The sequence below is a fragment of the Hemicordylus capensis genome, chromosome 2 (genome assembly GCF_027244095.1).
Source record: "Hemicordylus capensis ecotype Gifberg chromosome 2, rHemCap1.1.pri, whole genome shotgun sequence".
Taxonomy (NCBI): domain Eukaryota; kingdom Metazoa; phylum Chordata; class Lepidosauria; order Squamata; family Cordylidae; genus Hemicordylus; species Hemicordylus capensis.
This window is the reverse complement of record NC_069658.1, coordinates 73,913,553-73,938,146: the sequence shown is the minus strand read 5'-3', so window position 1 is coordinate 73,938,146 and position 24,594 is coordinate 73,913,553. Positions and strand designations below refer to the sequence as shown.

At 42.6% G+C, this 24,594-nt stretch overlaps 1 protein-coding gene across 11 annotated transcripts in view; it reads left to right on the top strand.

The window, feature by feature from the left end:
- Positions 1–24,594, top strand: part of TMEM232 (transmembrane protein 232) — a 262,748-nt gene that overhangs the window by 59,311 nt on the left and 178,843 nt on the right. For 9 of the 11 annotated variants that reach the window (XM_053292117.1, XM_053292114.1, XM_053292115.1 and 6 more), the window contains 2 exons: positions 10,185–10,342; positions 15,133–15,232. The exons of 1 other annotated variant lie outside the window; for it this stretch is intronic. In XM_053292117.1, coding sequence (XP_053148092.1) covers positions 10,185–10,342; positions 15,133–15,232 — 258 coding nt within the window. The remainder of the gene's footprint in view (positions 1–10,184; positions 10,343–15,132; positions 15,233–24,594) is intronic. One more of the 11 variants, XM_053292124.1, reaches the window with a different exon arrangement.

The window sequence follows — 24,594 nt, the reverse complement described above, 5'->3', positions numbered from 1 at the left end:
AAGAAACTGTATAGTCTAATGAGGAAGCACTATTTAGAACGGACTCACAATGTTACCTCAGATCTTCTGTTAGGGGTATTTCTGGTTAGGGATCCAGTGGGGAAAGGCTTCAGGAAGGGGTAAATGGAAAGGGCACTTTTTTCTCACCATTCTGAAACTTTCCCTTGCTATGCTGTATAGTGTCCTGCATAGTGTGAGAAGAACTTATTTAAATTCCATTGTACACATCTCTGCCACCTTAATCCTGCCTCCAGGATACTATAAATGGCCCAAGCAGGCCAGTTACCTTTCTCCTGTGCCTACTTCTCTCTTCTTAAACATGGATACTTTCAGCATTCTGTGGCTGGATGGCCTTCAAAATTCCATAGATCCTGGAAGTCCACTGAGCAAAAGTCCTTGTCACCCCACTTGGGGGGTTAAGGAAATATTTTTCTTTGAATTTACAAATGAATATACTTCTTTGTCACTAGGCAGTCTGCCAAGTATGCAGAAACCATCCAGCCTCATTTTTGGATGGCTCTGTTTTCCTTCCACACGAATAGGCGTGGAATACCCAAACTCAGTATTAGAAAGAATTATATAATGATATAAATAATCAAAGCTTTGTTCAGTGCTAGACAGTATCTGGTCCTTGATGAGGGAATCCTGAGTTCCTTTGGAGCACTAAAGCCTTATAGCATCTTTGTAATGGTGGATTTATTTACAAATTAAGGGAGTGTAGCAACAAGTAACAAATGACAGAGGTAGTTACACAACAGTGTCAATACTGCATTCCAAAATCCATACAGAAAAATCCAAACTCTTCCCCCCTCAAAAAAAGAAAGGGGGAAAAAAAGACTCTTGGCAACTCTGCTAGGCCAGAAAAAAATTATTTTAGCTCCTCATTTCACTTCTGGTAATTTGAGTATGACTTAAATTATCTTCCACGAAGCTAACCTTCCAAAGCCCAGAGCACTGTTTGCCCATTAATTAATATTCATTGACTTTATCAACTACCAGGCTATAAAAGAGAAGGTTATCTTTCCACTGTGCATAATCGCTATAACAGATGGAACAATAAGTTAAAAGGGTTCATTTGAATTTTAGTCCCATCAACTGTATTCCTGTAAGAGTTTCTTGTTCTCCAGCCATAAGAATTTGGCCAAAGCAGGCATTTTGGCCAGCTAGCTCTCCTTTTTTTGTTTTTATCCTTCAGTGGGGGCCAGAAATAATCCCCTAGCTATTTATTCTGCATACCCCATCAGTAATGTTTTTCTTTCATATTCAAATCTCAAAATATGCTAGCAGGGTAGTAAAATTACAAATGGGATGACCTGGGGAAGCTATCATAAATGTCCACACCTGTGAATGGTTAATGTGTATCCATTCAAATAAAACTAACCTCCACCCCTAGCTTGCTTACTTAGAAGACTGACTGATTTGAATTATAGTTTCTAAATAATTTTGATGAATAAATTTAATAGTTAGAAACCAAACCAGTTGTGGAATTCATAATTTACTCTTTTTGATCATAAAGCCATATTTTGGCTGCTCAGTATATTAAACATTTGGTATGCATTTTTTTTTAAACCATTAAAGTTTCAGATATAATGAAAAATACTTGGATAACATAACATCCATCTTATCCAGCAAATCAATGCAATAATAATGTATTTGAATTTATGCTTGTCTAGATTTCAAATATGATTGTGTTTGTAAAGGTATTTTATATATTTAGATACAAATTTATTTATAAACACAACATAGTTTCCAGAAATATTTCAAATATACATCCTAGTTCCTCATTACTACTTGTACCTAATGTCTGATTTGCAAGTACTGATAGAAAGGTGATAGATTTCTCTAGAATCATCAAATGATCTCCTGATAAAACATTATATGTTTATATCATAAGGACATTTTATATAGTTTTTATTACTGGTAGATAATTTTATGTAAGAGTTTTCAAAATATGGACAAACCTTAATTCTAAAGATATTTAATTGGTTCAGGTCTTGCATGGAACTCGTAATATTTGACCTCCAATTTGTTCAAAGGAATTATTTAACTCTATAAACGTGGATAAAAGATTATCAAACACTAATGTGAAAGATGTGGATTTTGTGCAAATACTGCAGTATAATCATTATGTAAATTATTCTGTAATATCTATCTTCCATTATAATTCCTTAAATTCTTGAATGAATTCTAATTGCCACTGTTACAGGATCAGATTCAATACAATAAGCAAATGTGTACAGTGAAAGGAAGCACCTCTGACTCATCACTCTTCCTTATAAAAAGTATTGAAAAATGTGCATCTATTTTATCCACAATATTATATTGGTTGTATAGTTTAGAAAGACAGGGCAAATTCCAGAAATGAAAATAAATAGATAGATAGATGTCATTGAAGCACACTTGTTACCATCGTCAGATATTTCCATTCAGCCATATCTATGATTTTTGAATGCTAAGAAATAAAATAAACATTACTGATGTACAGATATGAAGCAGTGTTCCAATGTCTTTCACTTCACTTGCCAAATAGAGAAGTTTCTCATCTTCACAAACCCATACTGATTTATGTGCATAAATTTCCCTTTGAACAGACTTAGAGGTTTTTCTAGATGAGTGGCCTTTTTTCTGGGAGAACTGGTGGAGTCACGCATTCTATTTTATACAGATCGATCATGGGCTGTGCACACACATCAATTTATTCAGTCGGTTTTTGTGCAGCTTTGTTGTTTCCACAGTTGGCCTTCCACAATTAAAACAATTCTTTTTGCTGTGCCCCTTACCTCCCCTCCTCACCTTCCCTCTGCCCGTCAGTATACTACCCCCATTTTCTTCTCCACCCTCTTACTGCCCAGCTTCTTACCATCCTCATCTTCTTGAAGGTTTTAAAAATTTAAATTTCCAGCCATGGTGCTGAAGCATGCGCATATGCACACACGCACACATGGAATCCATCCTTCAAATCTTGTACCTATGCTTTCCATGGAAACCTGATTGGGTACGTCTGCATGATAGAATCTAATGCACAGCAAAAGTCCTTGCACATTCAGCAAAGGAAAGAAGGAGTGGTTTTCCCCAATCTTTCCACAGATTTGGGGACTATTGTGGTAGAAAAGTGCAGAATGGCAGGTACTTCAATTATATAGGCTGTAAAATCCCGCATGGAAATAGACAATGAAGTTGGTACAATTCACCACCTAGAGAACTTCTTAGTACCAGTTCAGATGATACTTTGTTTGCTGGTCAACCACACAGGCTAAGGAAGTTGCATGCAGTGAGTGATGAAATCCTTGCATGATGCACACCCCCCCCCCCCGTTTTAACTTGTATTTGGGCCACGTGTAAACGAGCAATTTGGACAAGCCCCTGTCCCATGATTAAGGAAAGGCACCCTGGTGTGCCAGGAGAGGGGGAGGGTGTGCTCATGGCATGTGCATGGCCTTTGCACATGTAGTTGGCCAGCAGATGAAGTAGCACACAGTGTCATTGTGATGGTTCCACAGTAGACTATAGAGCCTAAATGCTATTAATGTCCCTCTCTTTAACCTCTTCAAGTAGCCACCAAAACCCATCAAATGTATCAGGAATTGTGAATTTCTGCCTGGACATTTGCTATATAGGTCAGGTGGCATTTTATGGAAGCACTGTGCATCAGGCAGAAAATAATCAGGGGCATCTCTAGCAAGCGATTGGGGAAAATGCACCTGTTGACAGGCCTGTCCTTAGGGTGGAGTGACGAGTGTGATCGCCCCAGGCCTCGTGCTTGGACGGGCCCCACAGTGGTGGGAGTGGTGAGCACCCACTTGGCACTTGCCCACCTTGGTGTCATGGCAACTAACCATTATGTGTGCTTGTTGGGGGGAGCAATGGTGGCACTGCCGCACACAGCACACCAGCAGTGTCCAAGCGAGCGGGGAGGCAGCCTGTCTTTCTGCTGGCTCTGCAGCCTTGTGCCGCCGCGTGCTGGCCTCGGCTCCCAACAGCGGCAGCCAGTTGCCATGTGTGCTGGCTGGGAGAGGCAGGATGCTCATTCAGCAGCCTCGTGGCTCTCTCCAGCCTCTTCTCCAAGACTTCCCAGCTCACCAGGTCAAATGCAGCCAGTGCTAGAGCCTCCATGCTGCCCCCACCCAACTTCTCCAGCCCTGCAATGTGCTGGAGAGCCCCCCAGTTGCAAACAAGGGGCTGTAATTGGGGCTGGTAAGGGACTACGGGAGGGAGGGAGGTAAGAGATAGTGGGGGGAGTTCTCGGGGTCACTTAAAAGAGCTATTACCGGCCGATTGCAATGTGTTGCATATCTAAATGTTTTTGTTAATGCATATTTGCATAAATATGCATCTTTCCCATCTTTTTGCCCAAGCTTTCTCAGCTCCCTAAATTTTCTGGGTTTTAATCTCTGGTTTATTTTTAAATTGTTAAATTGTTTTAAGATTTTTGTATATGTTTTTAACTGGTTTTATGCTATTGGAAACCACCCAGAGATGAAAGTTTGGGGTGGTGTACAAATTTGATAGATAGATAGATAGATAGACTCGTTTTTATAGTCTTAAATTCTTGTGCATGGCCCCCTACTAATTTGGCAAAGAGGCAACTTTTAACGTGGTGATTCTCTTAGTTTAGCAGGGGGAGAGTAATTGGCCCTATCCACCCCAGCACAGTATCTCCAGTGACTGTTGCTGGTGTCTATTTTATGTTTCTTTTTAGATTGTGAGCCCTTTGGGGACTCTATTTGTCTATGTAAACCACCCTGAGCCATTTTTGGAAGGGTGGTATAGAAATGGAATGAATGAATAAATAAAATAAATTCGGTGGGAGTTACTTCCAAGTAAATATGCATAAAGTTAGTCTGAAAAGTGCTTGAATTTAGCTGTTTGGAAAGTTAACAGTGTATGGAGAGAGAAGTCCACTGAAATGTCAGCTCCAGCATAAGTTTACTGGATATTTATTTATTTAATAAATTTCTATACCGCACAAAACGCAATTTCTCTGGGCGGTTTACAAACAATAAAAACAGCAAATAAAAGATTAAAACATTTCAACAATTAAAAATACAATATTAAAAAAAACAATTAAAAAAAATAAAATAAATAAAAGTTAAAACTATTAAAACACAAGCCTGGGTGAACAAATGTGTCTCGACTGCCCTTTTAATAGTTGTAAGAGATGGGGAGGCTCTTATTTCAGTAGGAAGTGTGTTCCAAAGCCTCGGGGCAGCAATGGAGAAGGCCCATCCATTAGGGGTGTGCACGGATCCGCCAACTGCGGTCCGGCACTGGGGTGGGGGGTACCTTTAAGAGCGGCGGGAGGGTTTACTTACCCCTCCCACCGCTTTCCCGCTCTGTTGCCATAATGTTCAAAGTAATTGGGGCGGCAGGATACCTCCCTGCTGCCCCTTCCCCGACGTTGCTGGGAAAACCTCCCAGCAGTCCTTTGCGTGCGCGCGCATGTCACAGAGACGTGAAGCATGCGCTAGTCTCTGCGATGTGCGTGCGCACGCAAAGGACTGCTGGGAGGTTTTCCCAGCAACGTCGGGGAAGCGGTGGCAGGGAGGTATCCTGCCGCCCCAGTTACTTTGAACATTACGGCAACAGAGCGGGAAAGCGGCGGGAGGGGTAAGTAAACCCTCCCGCTGCTCTTAAAGGTACCCCCCACACCGAACCGAACCACCTAGGTCCAGACTGGTCCGGGCCAGTCCGGAGGCCTTTTCAATGGCCTCCGGACCGGGCCGGGCCAATCCCTACCATCCATTGCCACCACCACTCAGCAAACCCCTCCCCATCTAAAAATATGGAGATACTACTACTACTACTACTACTACTACTACTACTACTATTATGTTTGTGAGCATGTTTTATATATGATGTATATTAGATCAAAATGTTAAGGGGGCCATGCACATGCTGATTCGCCCCTAGCCCCGCTCCCCACTAGGAATGGCCTTGCTTGTTGAATTTCTGTATAGAGGCATCCTTCCTAGCCCAATCTCCAGTTGAAAGGCCAAGGCAAAGTGTGGGTGCATGTAGTCTTATTTCTAAAGCCAGCAAATAATATACAAGACTACACAAAGTCTTTACAGCTTATATGGCCTTAAGTTAAAATGGGCGCCTTATCTTGCCATTGCCAAGTTTTTTAGAGCATGAGTGAAAATTGAAAATGTGAACTCTCATCTTAAACAGAAGGTTTTTGTTTACTGAATTTGATGTTGTTGGAGATGTAGTTCTAGCGCATTGACCTTTTGCACCAACTATCCTAATGATGACTAGGGGCATTGGGAGTAGAGGTAGTTAGTGAGGGTTTCCTTACCTGTCCCTGCTTGCCTCTACTCTATGACCCTTGCCTTGACTCCTCGGCTACTTCCTGTAGTGAGTCAGTCCTCTTCCTTTCATCCTAGAGAGAAGATGTAAACACCTCTCTCCCTCTTCCCTCCACCCAGGGGCGTAGCCATCATTGTGCGAATGGGTTCAAAGAACCTGGGCCGCCAATGAAAAAAGGCCGCCAAGCCCAGAGCAAACTCCCCCCTCCCATGCCCGGTCCTCCAAGAGCCCGGGCGAACTGTCCACTAGTTATTTCCAGTAGCGCAGACTGCCTGATAGAACGTTTTTCCCTATTTCTCCTTCTCTGGAGGAAGAGAAAGGGGAAAACGTCCTATCAGGCAGCTGATGCTGCCTGAAATGATGAGGGGAGAGCTCGCTTGGGCTCTCGGCAGCCAGGCCACGCCCCCTTTGCATGTGACATCACACACGAAGGGGCATGATCCGAGCTGCTGAGAGTTGAAGCGAGCTCTGAGCTCGTCATTTCAGGCAGCATCAGCTGCCTGATAGGATGTTTTCCCCTTTCTCTTTCTCCAGAGAAGGAGAAATAGGGAAAAACGCTCCATCGAGCAGTCTGCACTTCCTGAAATAACTAGCTGACGGTTCTCCTGACCTCTCGACGGTCTGGCCGTGGGAGGGGGGAGTTCGCTCTGGGCTCCTCTGGAGCCCGTGCCATGTCCCCATGCGCGTGACATCACACGCACAGACGTACATGGAGGGGGTTGCCGAGTGGGGCTGGACCCAGGCCCCCGCTTGGCTGGCTCCGTGCCTGCCTCCACCCGCTATTCATTATGTAGCTGATAGATAGGATAGGTCTTTCCTCTACAAATGTATATCGCCAATAAACTAGTTAAGTAACTTAGACTCTACAGTGATCTCCAAGTGTGTTACTCTAAATAGCCTCAACAACTACAACTAAAATCTGCACTCTGTAACTGGAGTGGTAGCTTCCTTAGTGCTTTGCTAAATGATCACAAACCCCAACAGTTGTGTGGTGGTGTGTGTGTGGAAGGGGGGACATGCTGTATAATGTGTCCTTTAGTCAATACAACCTTTGGGGTCTTTTTGTTACATAAATGGTATTACAAATCCTATGTGGTAAGTTAAATTTGAAGGAAAAGGCCTTTTGAGGAACGCTAGTGGCCACTTAGGGACAGGAGTTCTTCTGGGGAAACAATGAATCCTCGGAGTTCCAGGGTTTCTTTGAAACAGCGGCTGTAGAAGACATGAGAACCTCTTTCTGTTCAAGGTCCATTGGATCCAGGGTGCTTTTGGCAGGGATGAGGATGTTTGCTCCTTGTCTTCGTCTCAAGAACTGAGTCTGGGTGGATCCTGACACCTTTCAATATTCCTCTTGTTTTCATACCTAGGTGCTTTCCAGATTAGACCCTGCAATGGGGTCAGGATGTATCTCTGAAGTGTGCTTTCACACTTCCTGTGTTGTGACACCGCAGTCCCTATGCTGACAGCAGGGTGCCATTCATATTTCCAATGCCTTGTTTTGAATTTAATCACTGCGATATAGTGCTATGATGATGTATATCCGGCATAAAGAAGTTGCTGTTTTTTCGGGTTGTTAATTTTTGTAAGACTGCTCCCCCTGCTGTTTATGTTTTGGATGCGATTTGCCTTAACAGAAGCATTTTGCTGCTGTTGAGCACCTAACAAATGCCCTAGTGATGCAATAAGAAGTTCTTGCTTAATAGTATTTTGAATATATATGAAGCATCTCTCTCTCTCTCTCTCTCTCTCTCTCAATATTATGCAAGAAACATATGCAAGAAACATCTCAACTTTATTTTTCTTGATTAGGTGGATTATTTTCCCCTTTTAACAGGACTATGAAGTCCAATTACATTAACTGATATTAACTTTAATTAGTTTGCCACTCTTCATTTTAAGTATTAATAAAATTCAAGTATCTAAGAAGGAATTATCATTTTCTGTGAACATAAAACTATGCAATTATACTACTAATTCTATTGGTGTTCATGTATTTTGAGGATAAGGCCTATGCAGCAGGTTGTTGTGACTTTCTCAATTGTTTTAACTTTTATTTCTCTTTTACAATAGGTAAGTAGTTTACATGAGATAGCTCATTTATATTGTATACAGTATTCTGTACCTTAAGTTTAACAAGGGAAAATTAAGCTATTTATATCTTTATAGTACTTCAGTCTGATTAATTATGAATTTATCTCCAAATTTCATTATATTATCTCACACCTTCATACTTTTCATTTTAGGGATGTGTCTGGAACTGTTCCGGAGGTGGCGGGGGTGTTCCCTTAAGGGCAGGGGAGGGTGCACTTACCCCTCCTGCTGCATTCCCCCTCCAGTGCTCTGTTGTAGCAAAGCCTCTTGGGGCAGCAGTGTACCTCCCTGCCACCCCATTGCCCTCATTGGCCAGAAGTGGCTGCAGATACCGGGTGCACTTGCGCCCTTCACGAGCGCACACAGCTGTCTGCTGTGCATGCGATGGGCGCATGCGCGCCTGGTACTTCAGGCCACTTCTGCCGATGCGGGCAACGGGGCGGCAGGGAGGTATGCTGCCACCCTGAGGGGCTTTGCTACACTGGAGTGCTGGCAGGGGAAATGTGGTGGGAGGGGTACGTACACCCTCCTCCAACCTTAAAAGAACACTCCCGCTGCCTCCGGAACACTGGAACGGCCTCAGTGGCTGAAACGTTTCGGAGGCCTCTATAATGGCCTCTGAAATGTTTCGGGCTTAAGCCTGTTGCATTTTACAGTTTAACTTTGCTTACACAAATGTGTTGCAATTAATTCCTATAGCACAAGCTTCTTCTAATTGCAAAAATATATTCCAACTTTGCTTTTCTATAACTGCAAGCAGATCTCTATGCTCACCATCTGGAACTTTTTCATTTCAGATTTTACTTCCTTTCTTTATATTCTTGTACTTCTTTCTTTTTAATTGGAATTATTCATCTCTACTACTTGTCCCTGTGGTTATGTAGTTTAGGGATGTTATCCCACCTTAGAAAGGGGGATGTGATAAGTTGTATATAGTTCAGTGCTATCTAGTGACCCTGTGTGGGGAGAAGGGGAAGGGTGTCCAGGCTCTTGGCTATCACCACAGTTCCTTGTTCTTTTCCTTTCATTGTCAAATGTGCACAATCTGCTTTTCTTTCGGTACCATTGCAACTTGAAGTTGCAGATACAGCACTGGATGCAGAAGCATTCTAAGGCTACAAATCTGAGTGACGATAAGAAACTGAACCTGTACATGATGGGAGTCTTTATGCTTTCACTTCAATGGCAATCATAAGTACTTTAGATCATCATTACTTCAGAATTATCTGGCTTTAGCTTCACTTGGTTTACTTGTATTTTATCACTTGGAGATTGAGGATGCACTGAGATTGCAGGACATCGATAAAAAAAGGTGGAAAGTGCAGTGTATCAAAAACAGAGTCAGCAAACCTCACTTATATACTCTGCCTCATTTTTGAACAAGCAAGATGAAAAAGAAAACTATCTGTGCACTAAGCAAAAACTAGCAGGAGAACAAAGATTATTCATTGCCTCAGTAATCACGGTACACTGCACATTCTTGGTAGCTTATTTAATTTTTATTAATTTAGATGGCTTTATTATGCAATATGATTTAATTCATAGTCTAGCATAAACATTTCAGCCACTGTTGAGCAAAATTATGAAAGAGATAATTACTTTTTCATCAAAGTGATAATCAGAGCAGGCAAGCAATCTGCAGGAAAATGGATGCAAGATTTGTTTTATTTGTTCCTAACTTGGCAAGCATTCTGTTGCAGGTGTGATGAGAGAACTGTATGAAATCATAAGGCTCTGAAGATGAGGCTCTATAAAATTTATTTTCTGTTTTCTTTTTACTTCAGAAGCTTTGGATGTCCTCTTAATTTCCTTGGACCATGCACCCATTAGTCCAGACCATGTCCCAGTTTTATTTTTCATTGCGGAATCCATTTTGTATAAGCTCTGTTATGATGCAGTACAGAAGCCATATCTGTTCTTATGTGAAATCAAATTGTGCAAGGTATGTTACACTTTTAAGGATAATTGAATGTCCCGATACCCTAACATGCATATTACTTCCTTACAGGGGGACTTATTCTTCAATAGCACTATAATCCTTGTGTAAAAATACCCCTGTATTGTGATCTTATATGAACAGGGATTTTTCTTCTGGTATCATCCCTTCTGAAAGTCACATCTGGTGGTGTCTAGGGGAGAGTTTTCTTAGCTGTAAAGATGCAGCTGTATAATGTTCTTCCAGTAGAGGCCTGCTCAGCTACAACCCTGCTCAGCTTTAGATAGCAAGGGAAGACTACATATCCTTTTCATATTAGTTTCCACCCCAGCCACATAATTTGGATGTTTTTGTTCATAAGTTTTTTCTTCTTTTTCTTAGGCTGGGGTGCAGTGGGGTGGATAGGATATAAGTAATAGTATAAAATATTTGTATTTCCCTTTGGATTTTGTGGTTTTGTTTTGTTTTGGTTGAACACTGTACACTACCTTTGGTGTGAAAGAAAGAAAAGCAGTTAAGAAATCTTTAAAAAATAAGTGAAATAAAATTTATGAAAACCATAGAAGCATTTTCAAGTCTAAGGCACTGCAGTTGATCTACTGCTGTCAGAATACCTACCATGACAAAGGGCACAACCACTTAGTATATAAAGTACAGACAAATGTGTTTTATGTATTGTATGAGCTAGAGATAACTCATACTCTTTGGCTAGAAGTCTGTAATGGAGACTACAGTTTATTCTGCCCACTTGCATTGTTGAAAAACATGATTTGCAGCAATATGTTGAAATAAAAGTGGTGCACTGATCTATTTTTATGCTTTTATCTTTATAACTTGCTTTATCTTGAATTTTTATTTCTCTGAATTCATTGGTTGAATAGCCCATAAAGATATATTTTGTTAATTACTGTTTCCACCTTCAACTTATACTTTAGTGAAATGCTCTATAGAACACAAGAAAAGCAATTTGTTTTGTCTTCCGTGCATATGGTTAGCTTGGATTTTCTAATAATTTTGTGATCAACTTGAATAACGTGCGTCTCACTATTTAAATAATGTGACCACTTTATTCTCCCATATGGATTATTGTGAACTGAGATGTATTATGTTAGGTCACATAATCTTAAAGTAGCAGCAAGAGATTTATGCATTCTAGAGAGAGGATGAAATTGAAGCCATGTAAATGAGAGTATCCAAATGAGAACATTTATTTCTGAAAGCTGAATGCATAAGACTTGTAGGATGATTGAAGAACTGACTGGTACATAACTGTTTAATGATTTAGCCCTGAACTTCAATCATGGAGAACTAGCATGGCTTCTGCAAAGATAAAACTTGCCTCACCAATCTTTTGGAGTTCTTTGAGAGTTTCAGCAGGTGTGGGGATAAAGGTGATCTGGTTGACATAGTATTCTTGGACTTCCAAATATCTTTAAACAAAGTTCCTCATCAAAGACTTGAAAAAACCTAGCAGTCATCATATAAGGGGACAGGTTCATGTGTGGATTGGTAACTGGTTGAAGGACAGGAAACAGAGGGTAGGAATAAATGGACAGTTATCTAAATGGAGAGAAGTAAGAAGTGGAGTCCCGCAGGGATCTGTACTGGGAGTGGTGCTTTTTAATTTATTCATAAATGATAAAGAAGTTGGGGTAAGCAGTGAGGTGACCAAATTTACATATGACATCAAACTATTTAGGATAGGGAAATCCAAAACAGATTGTGAGGAACTCCAAAATGATCTTTCCAAACTGCGAGAGAAGGCAACAAAATGACAAATGCAGTTCAACAGAGGAACATAGGAAGCTGCCATATACTGAGTCAGACCATAGGTCCATCTAGCTCAGTATTGTCTACACAGACTGTCCGTGGCTTCTCCAAGGTTGTAGGCAGGAATCTCTCTCAGACCTATATTGGAGAAGCCAGGTTGGGAACGTAGAACCTTCTGCTCTTCCCAGAGCGGCTCCACCCCCTAAGGGGAATATCTTACAGTGCTCACACATCAAGTCTTCACTGTTAGCAAGTGTAAAGTGACCCCCCCTGCCCCAACTTCTCATATGCACTGATGGAGTCTGAGCTGTCAGTGACTGACCAGGAGAGAGATCTTGGGGTCATGGTGTACAGCTAGTTGAAAGTGTCAACTCAATGTGTGGCAGTTGTGAAAAAGGCCAATTCCATGCTTGGAATCATTAAAAGGGTACTGAAAATAAAACTGCTAATATCATAATACCCTTTTACAAATCTGTGGTGTGGCCACATTTGGAATACCGTGTACAGTTCAGTTCACCATACCTCAAAAAGGACATTATAGAATTGGAAAATGTGCAGAAGAGGGCAACTGAGATTATCAGGGGCCTAAAGCACCTTCCTTTGAAGGCAAGGCTACAACAGCTGGGGCTTTTAAGTTTAGAAAAAAGACGAATGAGAGAAGAAATGATAGTTGTTTATAAAGTTATGCATTGTATGTAGAGAGTGGATAGAGAGGAAATTTTCTCCCTCTCTTGAAACACTAGAACCAGGGATCATCCCATGAAACTGATTGACAAGAAATTTAGGACCAGTTGCAGGAGAGCAGCAGCAGGAGAGAGGGCATGCACTCAGTTCTTGCCTGTGGGCTTCCCAGAGGCATCTAGTGGGCCACTGTGTGAAACCAGATGCTGGACTAGATAGGCCTTGGACCTCATCCAGTAGGGCTGTTCTTATGTTCTTAAGGTCAGGCAAGGAGGGGAACGTCCCTGCTGAGCCTCATGATGATCACTCTATACCTGAATAGTTGTGTCTGTCCAGGAATAGATTATGCCATAAGTCTTTAGAGGATGGTTACTCAAAATGCAGTTAACTAGAAATTTGTATGGAACTAGATATTCAAATTATGTAATATAAAGACTGAACAGCAAGCCTGTACACTCTGAGACAATTCATTCCTGAGTGTTTTACTTCTTGCAGATTTACAAGGGTTCTAACCAAATCAAGAGAAATGGAAATTTCCAGACCAAGCAGATTTAAGTTAGGTCTTCTAAATCAGTAGAAGTCTAGATTCATTTCTCTCAGTCCTGGGATTGTCCCAGATCCCAGGACTGATTCCTGCCCATGAAGACTGAATGTGTACTTTCAGGAAATGTGACCTGTAACCACCCTAACAGTTAATATTACATGGTTCTTCAAGCTGAATACAAAAATTAGCTCTGTGTCAGTGTAGTGAAGGAGATACAGTATTTAGTGTGGGGTGAAAGAAGAGTAAGAAATAACTTTATTGTGGTTCACCACCAATATTAAAAGAGAGCATTCTGTGCTCTGTGAGCCTTGAAAATAAATGGACAAAAATTAGTAGACAGCACCCCCGCCAAAAAAAAAAAAAAATCTTGCTAGTTTGCTTGCTCACACACAGTTCTGTTAGTCATTTGCCAACTCTTTATCAAGAGCATTCTTGACTGGACTTCTAGCGTTAAATGTTCCCTCATCAGATGATGATGATAATTTTATTTCTTATTAATTAATATATCACTTGTTTTCAAAGCAGTTTAAAAAATACAAAAATGGTTTCCTGTCCTCAAAGGGCCCACAAACTAAAAAGAAATACAAGGCAGACACCAGCAAGTGTCACTGGAAAGATGCTATTCTGTGATGAATAGGCACAGTTGCTTCCCCTCTGCTAGATTTAAGAGGCATCACTTTAAAAGCTGCCTCTTTACCCAGCTAGCTAGGCAAATGGCTGTACAAACTTGCTTCATCATTAATGGATATATTTGGCCCAGAAGGGAGGGCTGTTCCCCCTGCTGGATTCATGATCAGATTAATGTAGAGCATTTAGATTTTTATTTACATGTGTTATGTATATTGTTGTATGTATGTATTTTGCTCTCACCATGAAAATCCCTGTGGATGTCCATGATGAATAGATAAAGATGTGAAAGCTGTCTTTTTATTCTCCCTGTGTTTTTTACAGTACCTTATGTTGAAGTTTTTACTGCACTCACACCTATTTTTAGGAAAAACAATGAAGTTAGTGGCTCCTCCTGTTCTCAGTTATTTTGACAGCTCAAGTTCGAATACACTCTCCAAGACCTATGTTGTCTTGTTTAGCACTCTATTTTCTTTAATGATGGCTGTATAGAGACTTTTAACTTTCCCAGGCATTATTGGATTTTTGTCTTGTTCCTCTAGTATGGCCAATATGTCAGTTAACAAAAAAATCAGTTAATAAAATTCACTAAGCAGAACATTTAAAAAAACCCAACATTATAAATCACCAGGTGCATAATGGGCATTATTAAAACAATATATATTTAATACAAGATCTCAGTGATGATTTATCTGTGCTTCAACACTCTCAGTATATGTGGCACTGCAGTGATTAACTTGGTTGTTTATGAGGTTTTCTGGTGATCATTTTAAACAAAATGGCCAAAATACTTGCCTTTGTCCCCATCACAGTTTGGGCACTCTGATTTACCTCTTTGAGTTGGCTTGTGAACAATGCTAAGAGGCCTTTTAGTGGAGACTCTGATAGCATGGCTGGTCACCTTATACCTTGTACCACTCTGGCGGCTCACAAGCAGAGAGAACAGCTGGTCTGATCACTGCTGCATTACAGTTCCACCATTGTGGAGGGCTGGATGGTATACTGCAGCTAGCAATCTAGTGGATCAGGTGACATGATGAACCAATGAGGTCCTATCTAGTCTGATAAAGCTGTTGCCATTAATTGCTGCTGTGGGTAAAAATGTTTAGAGGACACCAATAGTTAAATCAAAAGGGCATGATACCAATTAACTTCTTATTTTTTCTTTTGACAGCTTGGATTTTTGGTCTTCTTAAGGCTTCTTCTTTTACATTTCTTTGATTACTTGCAATATTCTGGAGAACGTAAAGCCAGGCTTCATATTGGCCTAAAAGGTAGATAATTATACCTGTCTTATTTGTATATATTAGTGACATTCTGGGAATCTAAAAGCTTTTAGCCACCCCATTTATCTTGCCCATCCCAGCAGGACCACCAAAACCCCCCACCAAAAAACAAAACTGTATTAGATGAGAGAGCTTAAATCAGATTTGCAGATACACAGGACAGCTGCTAAGATTGGTGTTCTCTTTTACTGGTGCTCCAATGTATTTTGATTAAAAAAGAACAACAATCCTAATAGCTATCCTGCTTATGTGTTGCAAGTTTACAGGTGTCTGATCCTTTCCCTCATTTGTTGTCACTAAATCAGATTTACATCCTACTTACTCCACTTACTTCAGCTTCACTGATGGTTATTTATTATGCTATAAACTACAAAAGGGGAATTGGCTACGAAGGTGGACACTAACCTCAGGGTAACACTGCCACTGTTCACTGAATTATTTCTTTACCTTCAGCCAGCAGAAACCTGACACAATATAAACCAAGATTACTTGCTGCTCTCAAGGAGTGCCACTTCTGCCTTTGCTTTTCAATCCCTCTTCAGCCTTACCCCTGAGAAAACAGAATGCCTCACATCAGTAGCTTTGGCAGAATGCTTGACTTGTGGATAAACAAGATTCAAATTTCTATGCATGATTTATTTTAGGAATTTATATCCTGCCTTTCCATAAAAACATAATGCCCAAGGCAGCAAATAAAAATTATTATATAAAGAAAGCATTGATTTTAGGATCAGGGGACAATAGAAACATTATAGGTAGAAAGCCAAAGAAAATGTTACATAGGCTTTGCTAGTTTCTGGGGTAGTGTTACAATTAAGAGCAGGTGCCATACATTCCTTGTTATGTAATGAAATCTAGTAAAATTTATATTAGCCATCCACGCAAATATCTAGTCCAGAACTCATGCTGGGGAGTAATGATGACTCTCCTTGCAGCTTGTCAGTGGAATGTTAACTGAGATCCATTGTCCAGGAGATGGATGCCACTGCTGCCATCTTATATATAATAAATCCTAGTACTCTGAGGATTGCATCATGAATACTGTTACTAAGGGAAGCCAACCCTAGTGGGTTCTCAAAATCCAAATATAATTTAGGAAGTATGATTCTGGACAATACTTTTTTTTTTGTTGGGGCGGGAATTAATAGTTCCTGGATGGGAGAAAGAAATACCGCATAATGGAATACTCTACTGACGAGGTAGACAGTAACAGATGAAATTAATGATTCTCAAAGCTCTTGTCGGGGCCATTCATACACATATTCTCCACTACATTGCATACTTTAAAACGAGACAACAAGTAGTTTGCACGTGAAAAATAAAGAATTGCTCTAATCATATACAGGTGAATGACACCATCATTTTTATTTATAGGAATCCTGTTCTCATTGGTTTGTGCCAAAAAAGTAGTCAACATTGAGCATGTAAAAATATAAATGTGGCCACATTGGGTCAATATCTATTCCTAACCCAGTGGGATTGTGCCATTGTTTATTAAGATGGCAGAACAAATTTGTGGAATCTCCATACTGTTTGCATGGTACTGGCTTAACCTCACCTCCCATAGCCTTCTGGGAGTTGTAAAATTATCATTATGTATATTTCTGTCCTGCCCTTCCTTAAAGGAGCTCAGGATGATATACAAAGTTCTCTCTTCCTACTTTATCCTCACAACAAGCCTTTGAGGCAGGTTAGGCTGTGAAAATATGCTTGGCTTAATGTCAAATGAAAGCTCCGTGGCAAAGTAAAGATTTGAACCCAGGTTTCTGTTGGAGAGCCACCTAATGACGCAGCGGGGAAACAACATGCCTAGAAAGCAGGAGGCTGTTGGTTCAAGTCCCTGCTGATGTGTTTCCCAGAATATGGGAAACTCCTGTATCGGGCAGCAGCGATACAGGAAAGTGCTGAAAGGCATAGTCTTATACTGCACGGGTGAAGTCAATGGTAAACCCCCTCCTGTATTCTACCAAGAAAACCCATTGGCTCTGTGGTCACCAGGAGTCAACACTGACTCAATGGGACAACCTTTCATTTCCTTTTCTGTTGGAGATGCAGCTCCTGATGGCATTGACTCTTAGTACCAGCAGCAACCCTATTGACTACTAGGGAGGTGCATACCAGCTCAAAATAGAGCCGGTTTGCATTTGAGCCAAACTGGAGGGGGCTGGTCCAAGGGTGAATCCAGCCAAGCCCCCTCTTCGTCAGCTGGCTCAACATTACACTTGTAAAGGGGAATCCAGCAAGGATTCCCCTTCACAAGTGAAAGGGTTGTGGTGGGGTGGGGGGCAAGGGAAAGATTCTGAGGCTTTTTACTTTTAAAAATTGCTGCTGTGTGGCATAATGGTGGGGTGGGTGGGGAGTGAGGGAACATTTCCAGTCATAAGAACATAAGAACAGCCCTGCTGGATCAGGCCCAAGGTCCATCTAGTCCAGCATCCTGTTTCACATAGTGGCCCACCAGATGCCACTGGAAGCCTACAGGCAGGAGTTGAGGGCATGCCCTCTCTCCTGCTGTTATTCCCCTGCAACAGTCCCCTGTGTGTTGTTTTTCTACCTTTTAAAAAGCTCAGCTACGTGGCAGGATGGCGGTGGTGGGGAGCGATTGTTACCTTTAAAAAGCATGGCTATGTGGCAGGATGTGGCAGCGAGGGCTTCTTCCATCCTACTGCCTGCCTCCCAAATGACAGGCCAGGCCAGCTGTGGCCTGTTTCTGGCCTCTGCACAGAAGCCTGAAATGATCCACAGCCGGCCCAGCCTGTCATTTGGGAGACAGGCAGGAGAGTGGAAGTAGCCCCCGCTGCCGCTGTCCCTGTCGCATGCACAGAGAAGCCCAAAATGGGACACAGCTGGCCCAACCTGTCATTTGGGAGGCAGGGGAGAGTGGAAGGAGTGGTTTCCACCACTGTCACGCAGCAGCGCTTTTTAAAGATAAAAATGACCAAATACTTTAAAGACTGAAAATGTCCATCCCACCCACCCCCCGCCGGCATTCCTCTGCACAGCGGCACTTCTTAAAGGTTCTTTCATTTATTTATTTTTATTTATTTTTACATTTTTATACCACCTTTCGTTAAAAGAAAACCCCAAGGCGGTTTACAAAAATTAAAACATACAATAAAAGCAGTAAAAACATCAAGCTAAAAACATACATAAAAACAAGACAGTAGATAAAAAACACACAAGAACAGCAGTAAAAAATGATTATGTAAAAGCCTGGGTAAAAAGCCAAGTCTTTAAAAGCTTTCTAAAAGCTGTGATGGAGTCCGAGGAACGAATGGCCACCGGGAGAGCATTCCAGAGTCTAGGAGCAGCAACAGAGAAGGCCCTGTCCCGAGTGCACGACAGCCGGGCCTCCCTCATTGTCGGCACCCAGAGCAGGGCCCCCTCAGATGTCCTAGTCAAGCGGGCAGCAACCCTTGGGAGCAGGCGGTCCCTCAAATACCCCGAGCCCAAACCGTTTAGGGCTTTAAAGGTCAAAACCAGCACCTTGAATTGGACCCGGAAACAAACCGGCAGCCAGTGCAGCTCTTTCAAAATGGGGGTGATATGTTCCCAATGGGCAGCTCCGGATAAAACCCTCGCTGCCGCATTTTGCACTAGCTGCAGTTTCCGGATATTCTTCAAGGGCAGCCCCACGTAGAGCGTGTTACAGTAATCCAGCCGCGACGTGACGAAGGCGTGGGTAACCGTGGCCAGATCTGCCTTCTCGAGAAAGGGACGCAGCTGGCGCACCGGCCGAAGCCGTGCAAAGGCACCCCTGGCCACCGCCTCCACCTGAGCTTCCAAAAGCAGAGCCGGGTCCAGTAGTACCCCCAAGCTGCGTACTTGCTCCTTCAAGGGGAGTGCAACCCCATCCAGAACCGGTAAAATCTCCTCATCCCGATTGGCTCTCCTACTGACCAACAGTACCTATGTCTTATCCGGATTCAATTTCAGTTTGTTAGCCCACATCCAACCCATCACGGCCTCCAGCCCCCGATTCAGGACATCCACTGCCTCCCTAGGATCAGATGACAAGGAGAGATAGAGCTGAGTGTCATCCGCATATTGCTGACAACTCAGTCCAAAACCCCGGATGACCTCTCCCAGCGGCTTCATGTAGATGTTAAACAGCATGGGGGACAAGACCGAACCCTGCGGGACCCCACAGGCCACGGGGCTGAGCAGTAGTCCCCCAGCACCACCTTCTGGACCCTCCCCTCAAGAAAGGACCGGAACCACTGCAACGCAGTGCCTCCGATTCCCATACTCGAGAGGCGGCCCAGAAGGATACCATGGTCGATGGTATCGAAGGCCGCCGAGAGGTCCAGCAGAACCAACAGGGACGCACTCCCCCTGTCTAGTTCCCGGCGTAGGTTATCCACTAGAGCGACCAAGGCAGTCTCAGTCCCATACCCGGCGTGGAAGCCAGATTGAAAAGGGTCCAGATAATCCGTATCATCCAAGACCCTCTGCAGCTGGGACGCCACCACACGCTCCATCACCTTGTCCAGAAAGAGAAGGTTAGATACAAGTCTATAGTTGTCCAGGTTGGAGGAATCAAGGGAGGGCTTTTTTAATAGAGGTCTTACCACCGCCTCCTTGAGGCACGATGGCATCCTGCCCTTCCTCAACGAAGCATTAACGATCACCTCCAGCCATCTACCTGTCCCCTCCCTGGCAGCTTTTATTAGCCATGAAGGGCAAGGGTCAAGAGCGCACAAAGTCGCCCGCACACTGCCCAGGATCTTGTCCACATCCTCAGGCCGCACCAACTGAAAAGAATCCAACACAATGGGACCATATGGTACCAAAGGCACGTCTGCCAGAACTGCCAAAACTCTGGAGTCCAGGTCAGCACGGATGCAAGCGACTTTATCTGCAAAGCGACAGGCAAACCGATCACAAAGAGCCGTAGATGACTCCTCCCCCATTGTCCGGGGGGATGTGTGGAGCAAAGTTTTCACCACACGAAACAGCTCTGTTTGTCTGCACTGAGCAGACGCAATGGAGGCAGAGAAAAAACATTTCTTCGCCGCCCCCACCGCCACGGCGTAGTCCCTAAAATGGGCTTTAGCCCGTGTTCGATCGGATTTGTGACGACTCTTCCTCCAGCGTCGTTCTAGCCGTCGTCCGAGTTGCTTCATCGCCCTAAGCTCCGAGGAAAACCAAGGAGCAGAACGGGCTCCACCAAGCCGGAGAGGGTGCTTGGGGGCAACCGTGTCAACAGCCCGGGCCATCTCTCCATTCCAGAGATCAACCAAGGCCTCAACAGGGTCACCAGCTCTGGACACTGGAAACTCCCTGAGGGCCGTCTGAAATCCAAGCGGATCCATAATCCTCCAGGGGCGGACCATCTTAATCGGCCCACCACCACCAGTTTTCTTTTTTGAAAAAGCACAGCAGCAACTTTAAAAAGTAAAAATCCTTAGAACTTTTAATGTCCCCCACCCCCCACAGCCCTTTACTTGTAAAGGGGAATCCCTGCTGGATTCCCCTTCACAAGTATAGCCATTGAGCCCTTTGAGCTGTCTTGACAGCAGAACTGGCCTGGGCCAGGATTGCGCCTGAGCTGCCCAGGATGGCTCCAGTCGGGTCTGGATGGTTTTGTGCACATCTCTATTGGCCACTAGGGGCATTAGGGGTAGAGACAGCCAGTAAGGGCACTCCCTCTCTGACTACGCTTTCTTTACTCTACTTCCCCTTTGTTATACTGATGGTCAGGTTTCATTTTCTTACTTGAGAAAGAGGCTTCTGTCTTCTCTCTTCCTCTCTTCTTGTATGTAGCTAGCAGCAAGGCATGTAGGCCTTATCTATCTACCTCATGGATTACCTAAAAAAACTATTTAGAATGTTTATTAGAACTCCATGTCTGCAGGCCATATTAATTAGCAGTGCTCTCCTTACCTGTGTACTTCCACTACAGCTGGGGTAGATCAAGAATTCTCCCCTCCAAGCTCTCTTAACAGTTTCCAAGTCCTAGTCCAACACTCAAACCACAAAATCACACTGACTCCGAAATGCCAAAAGTAACCCCAACTGTTTTTTGCTTAGGCACACTATCTCTGTCTGTGTTTGTCAATGAAATTGGCCATGTAACTTAACCAAACAGCAGGAATAAATACTGGCTAGGAAAAGATTGAAAGGCTATTCCCACTACAAAATCTGGCACTCATTCAGTAATTTGAAAGAGAATCATTAATGTTGAAAGACCCTTGATGATAAGTAAAATTAGTGCGTGTTCAAAACACTCCAATGCTTTCCAAATTTTTAATGGAATGTGATTAATGTGAACCACTCATGCAGACTTTGCTACATGCTGCCATGACCTAACATGTGTTTCAAGCAGAGAGAGGTCACATCAACAAGTGCAATGATTTGGCACTGCAAAATCAATTTTGCTCAAGCATGGATCTAAGTCTGAGTCTTTAGGTTCTTGAATGCCTCATATAGGCCTTGAGTGTCTCCTTGCTATGTGCACACCATGACTGCAACAGGGGAAGCTGAGGGCGCTTGACAAAAATCCGACTGATGGTTCCTCATTCACAATGCCAGGATTTCTCATAGATTGATTTCACGTCAAATGCCTTCCTAGCCTCCTCCAGGCTTTTCAGCATGCATGTACACTGTATGCAATGACTCAGCAGGCTGTTGCTGTGTGGTAGGACTGCAGAGGTATTGCAGTTTTGCTACTGTTATTGGTTGTCATGGCCACAAGTTCATACATAAACTCAAGAACACAGGATCAGACAATTAAAACACCTGAGATTATACTTGTATCCCTACTTTTCACAAGACTCATCAATTTTATCCAGATATAGAAAATATATCGGTCACTAGCTTCCAAAATCTCCCTTAATTGTAATTCTCAATGAATACTGCAATAATGTATGGAAATAGATACTGAAAAACTGCAGTGACTGCAGTAAGGAGAAAGTAGAAGTTTAGAAAGCTTCATATGCCGCAATGTATTTGCAGCATAAAACAGTGTTAAGAAAATTTGCATCCTGCTTATACTACAGATGTCATCAGATGCAAGTTCGATGTTCAGACTTCATGAGCTTTCTTATATTTTAAGTCATATTTTGGTGTGGATGGTCTTTTTATGAAAATAGCTGGTTTACTTGGGGAATTCTTTTAAATTACATATAAATAAGAACAGCCTTCCTGGATCAGGCCCAAGGCCTATCTAGTCCAGCATCCTGTTTCACACAGTGGCCCACCAGATGCCTCTGGGAAGCCCACAGGTAAGAGCCGAGGTCATGCCCTCTCTCCTGCTGTTGCTAGTACCCTGCAACTGGTATGTAGAGGCATCTTGCCTCTGAGGCTGGAGGTGGCCTATAGCCCTTAGACTAGTAGCCATTGATAGATATGTCCTCCTTGAATTTATCTAAGCCCTTCTTAAAGCCACCTAGGCTGGTGGCTGTCACCACATCTTGTGGCAGAGAATTCCATAGGTTAATTATGTATTGTGTGAAAAAGTACTTCCTTTTGTCATTCCTAAATTTTTGGAGGTTTCATGCAATGACCCCTGGTTCTACTGTTATGTGAGAGGGAGAACAATTTCTCTTTCTCCACTCTCTCCACACCATGCATCATTTTATAGACCTCTATCATGTCGCCTCTCAGTCATTTTTTTCTGTACTAAAAAGCCCGTGGTGTTGTAGCCTTATCTCGTAAACAAGTTGCTCTAGGCCCAATTCTGCACCTCTGCCCTCTTCTGTATCTTCTCCAGTTCTATAATGTCCTTTTAAAGGTATGGTGACCAGAACTGCACACAATACTCCACACCCTAGATGGTCATTATGATATTAGCATACTGATATTAGCATAATATGATATTAGCAGTTATGGCATTATGATATTAGCAGTTTTCCCCCCAATCCCCTTCCTAATGATTCCAAGTAACTGTGGATCCCATACTGCACAGCGGACCACCGATCAAAGGGAGGGGCACTGTACTTGATTGGCCAGCAAACTCGCCTGACCTGACCCCATAGAGAATCTATGGGGCATTGCCAAGAGAAGGATGAGAGACATGAGACCAAACAATGCAGAAGAGCTGAAGGCCGCTAATGAAGCATCCTGGTCTTCCATAACACCTCATCAGTGCCACAGGCTGATAGCATCCATGCCACGCCGCATTGAGGCAGTAATTGCTGCAAAAGGGGCCCAAACCAAGTACTGAATACATATGCATGCTTACACTTTTCAGAGGTCCGATATTGTTCTATTCTACAATCCTTGTCTTCTTGGTTCCATGTAATATTCTCATTTTCTGGGATTGTGGATTTGGGGTTTTCATGAGCTGTACGCCATGATTATCACAATTATAACAAATTAAGGCTTGATTTATCTCGCTTTGCATGTAATGCGTCTGTCTCATATATCAGTTTCACCTTTTAATTTGCATTACTGAAATTAATGGACTTTTGCACAATATTCTAATTTTCCGAGTTTCACCAGTATACTTAGGGAAGATAGAGTCTGCCCTTGTGGTCATAGGGAGATGGAAACCATCCAACATGTATTGCTCCATTTTCTGTTTTAAAGAGAGTTAAGGCACTCCCTGATATCTCCTTGGCTGGCACCCTTTCCAGGATGCTCAGAAGATTTTTGTGTCTCCTATCTTTTAGCAGATCAATCTCCATCCATTACATATAAGGTGGCAAAGTTTTGCTCTAATGCTATGTGGTTATGTCAGTTTTTTATTTCACGCGTATGTTCTTCCTGAATTTTTAGTTTATATTTATATTTATTGTTAGCAATTGCTAGTTAAGTCTTTGATTGGTACTGTACGTGACTGATGTTTTATTATTTTCTAGCAACCCTTTGTAGGATTTCTTTATTCTACCTTTTATTTTCTAGCAACCCTTTGTAGGATTTCTTTATTCTACCTTTTAAAATTGTTTTCTAACCTGACCATGGGCCGTAAATAAAATATCTAATATCTATGCCTCCTAAGCATTGTGAAAATGTATCTGCGACCACACCCCCGTTGGGAATAATGGGAGAAGCACTGCCACTGCATCTTCACAGTGCTTAGTAGGTATGTAGCAGCCCTGTCTCCATTAGCTGCGCAGGCGTGCTTTACAGTGGCTCACAAAGAGTGCACGTTGTGCCTCTCCCTTTGGTCAGTGGTTCCCTGTGCAGTACGGGAGCCAATAACAAAACAACAATTATCAATATGGATATACCAATTCTTAGCAAAAAGTTCTCAAAGTGGTACATAACAAAAAAAAAAAAAAGAATGCTATACCCAATTTATTATACAGATGATAGGAACATAAGAAGCTGCCTTATACCGAGTCAGACCATTGGTCCATCTAGTTCAGTATTGTTTACCTAGACTGGCAGTGGCTCTCCAAGGT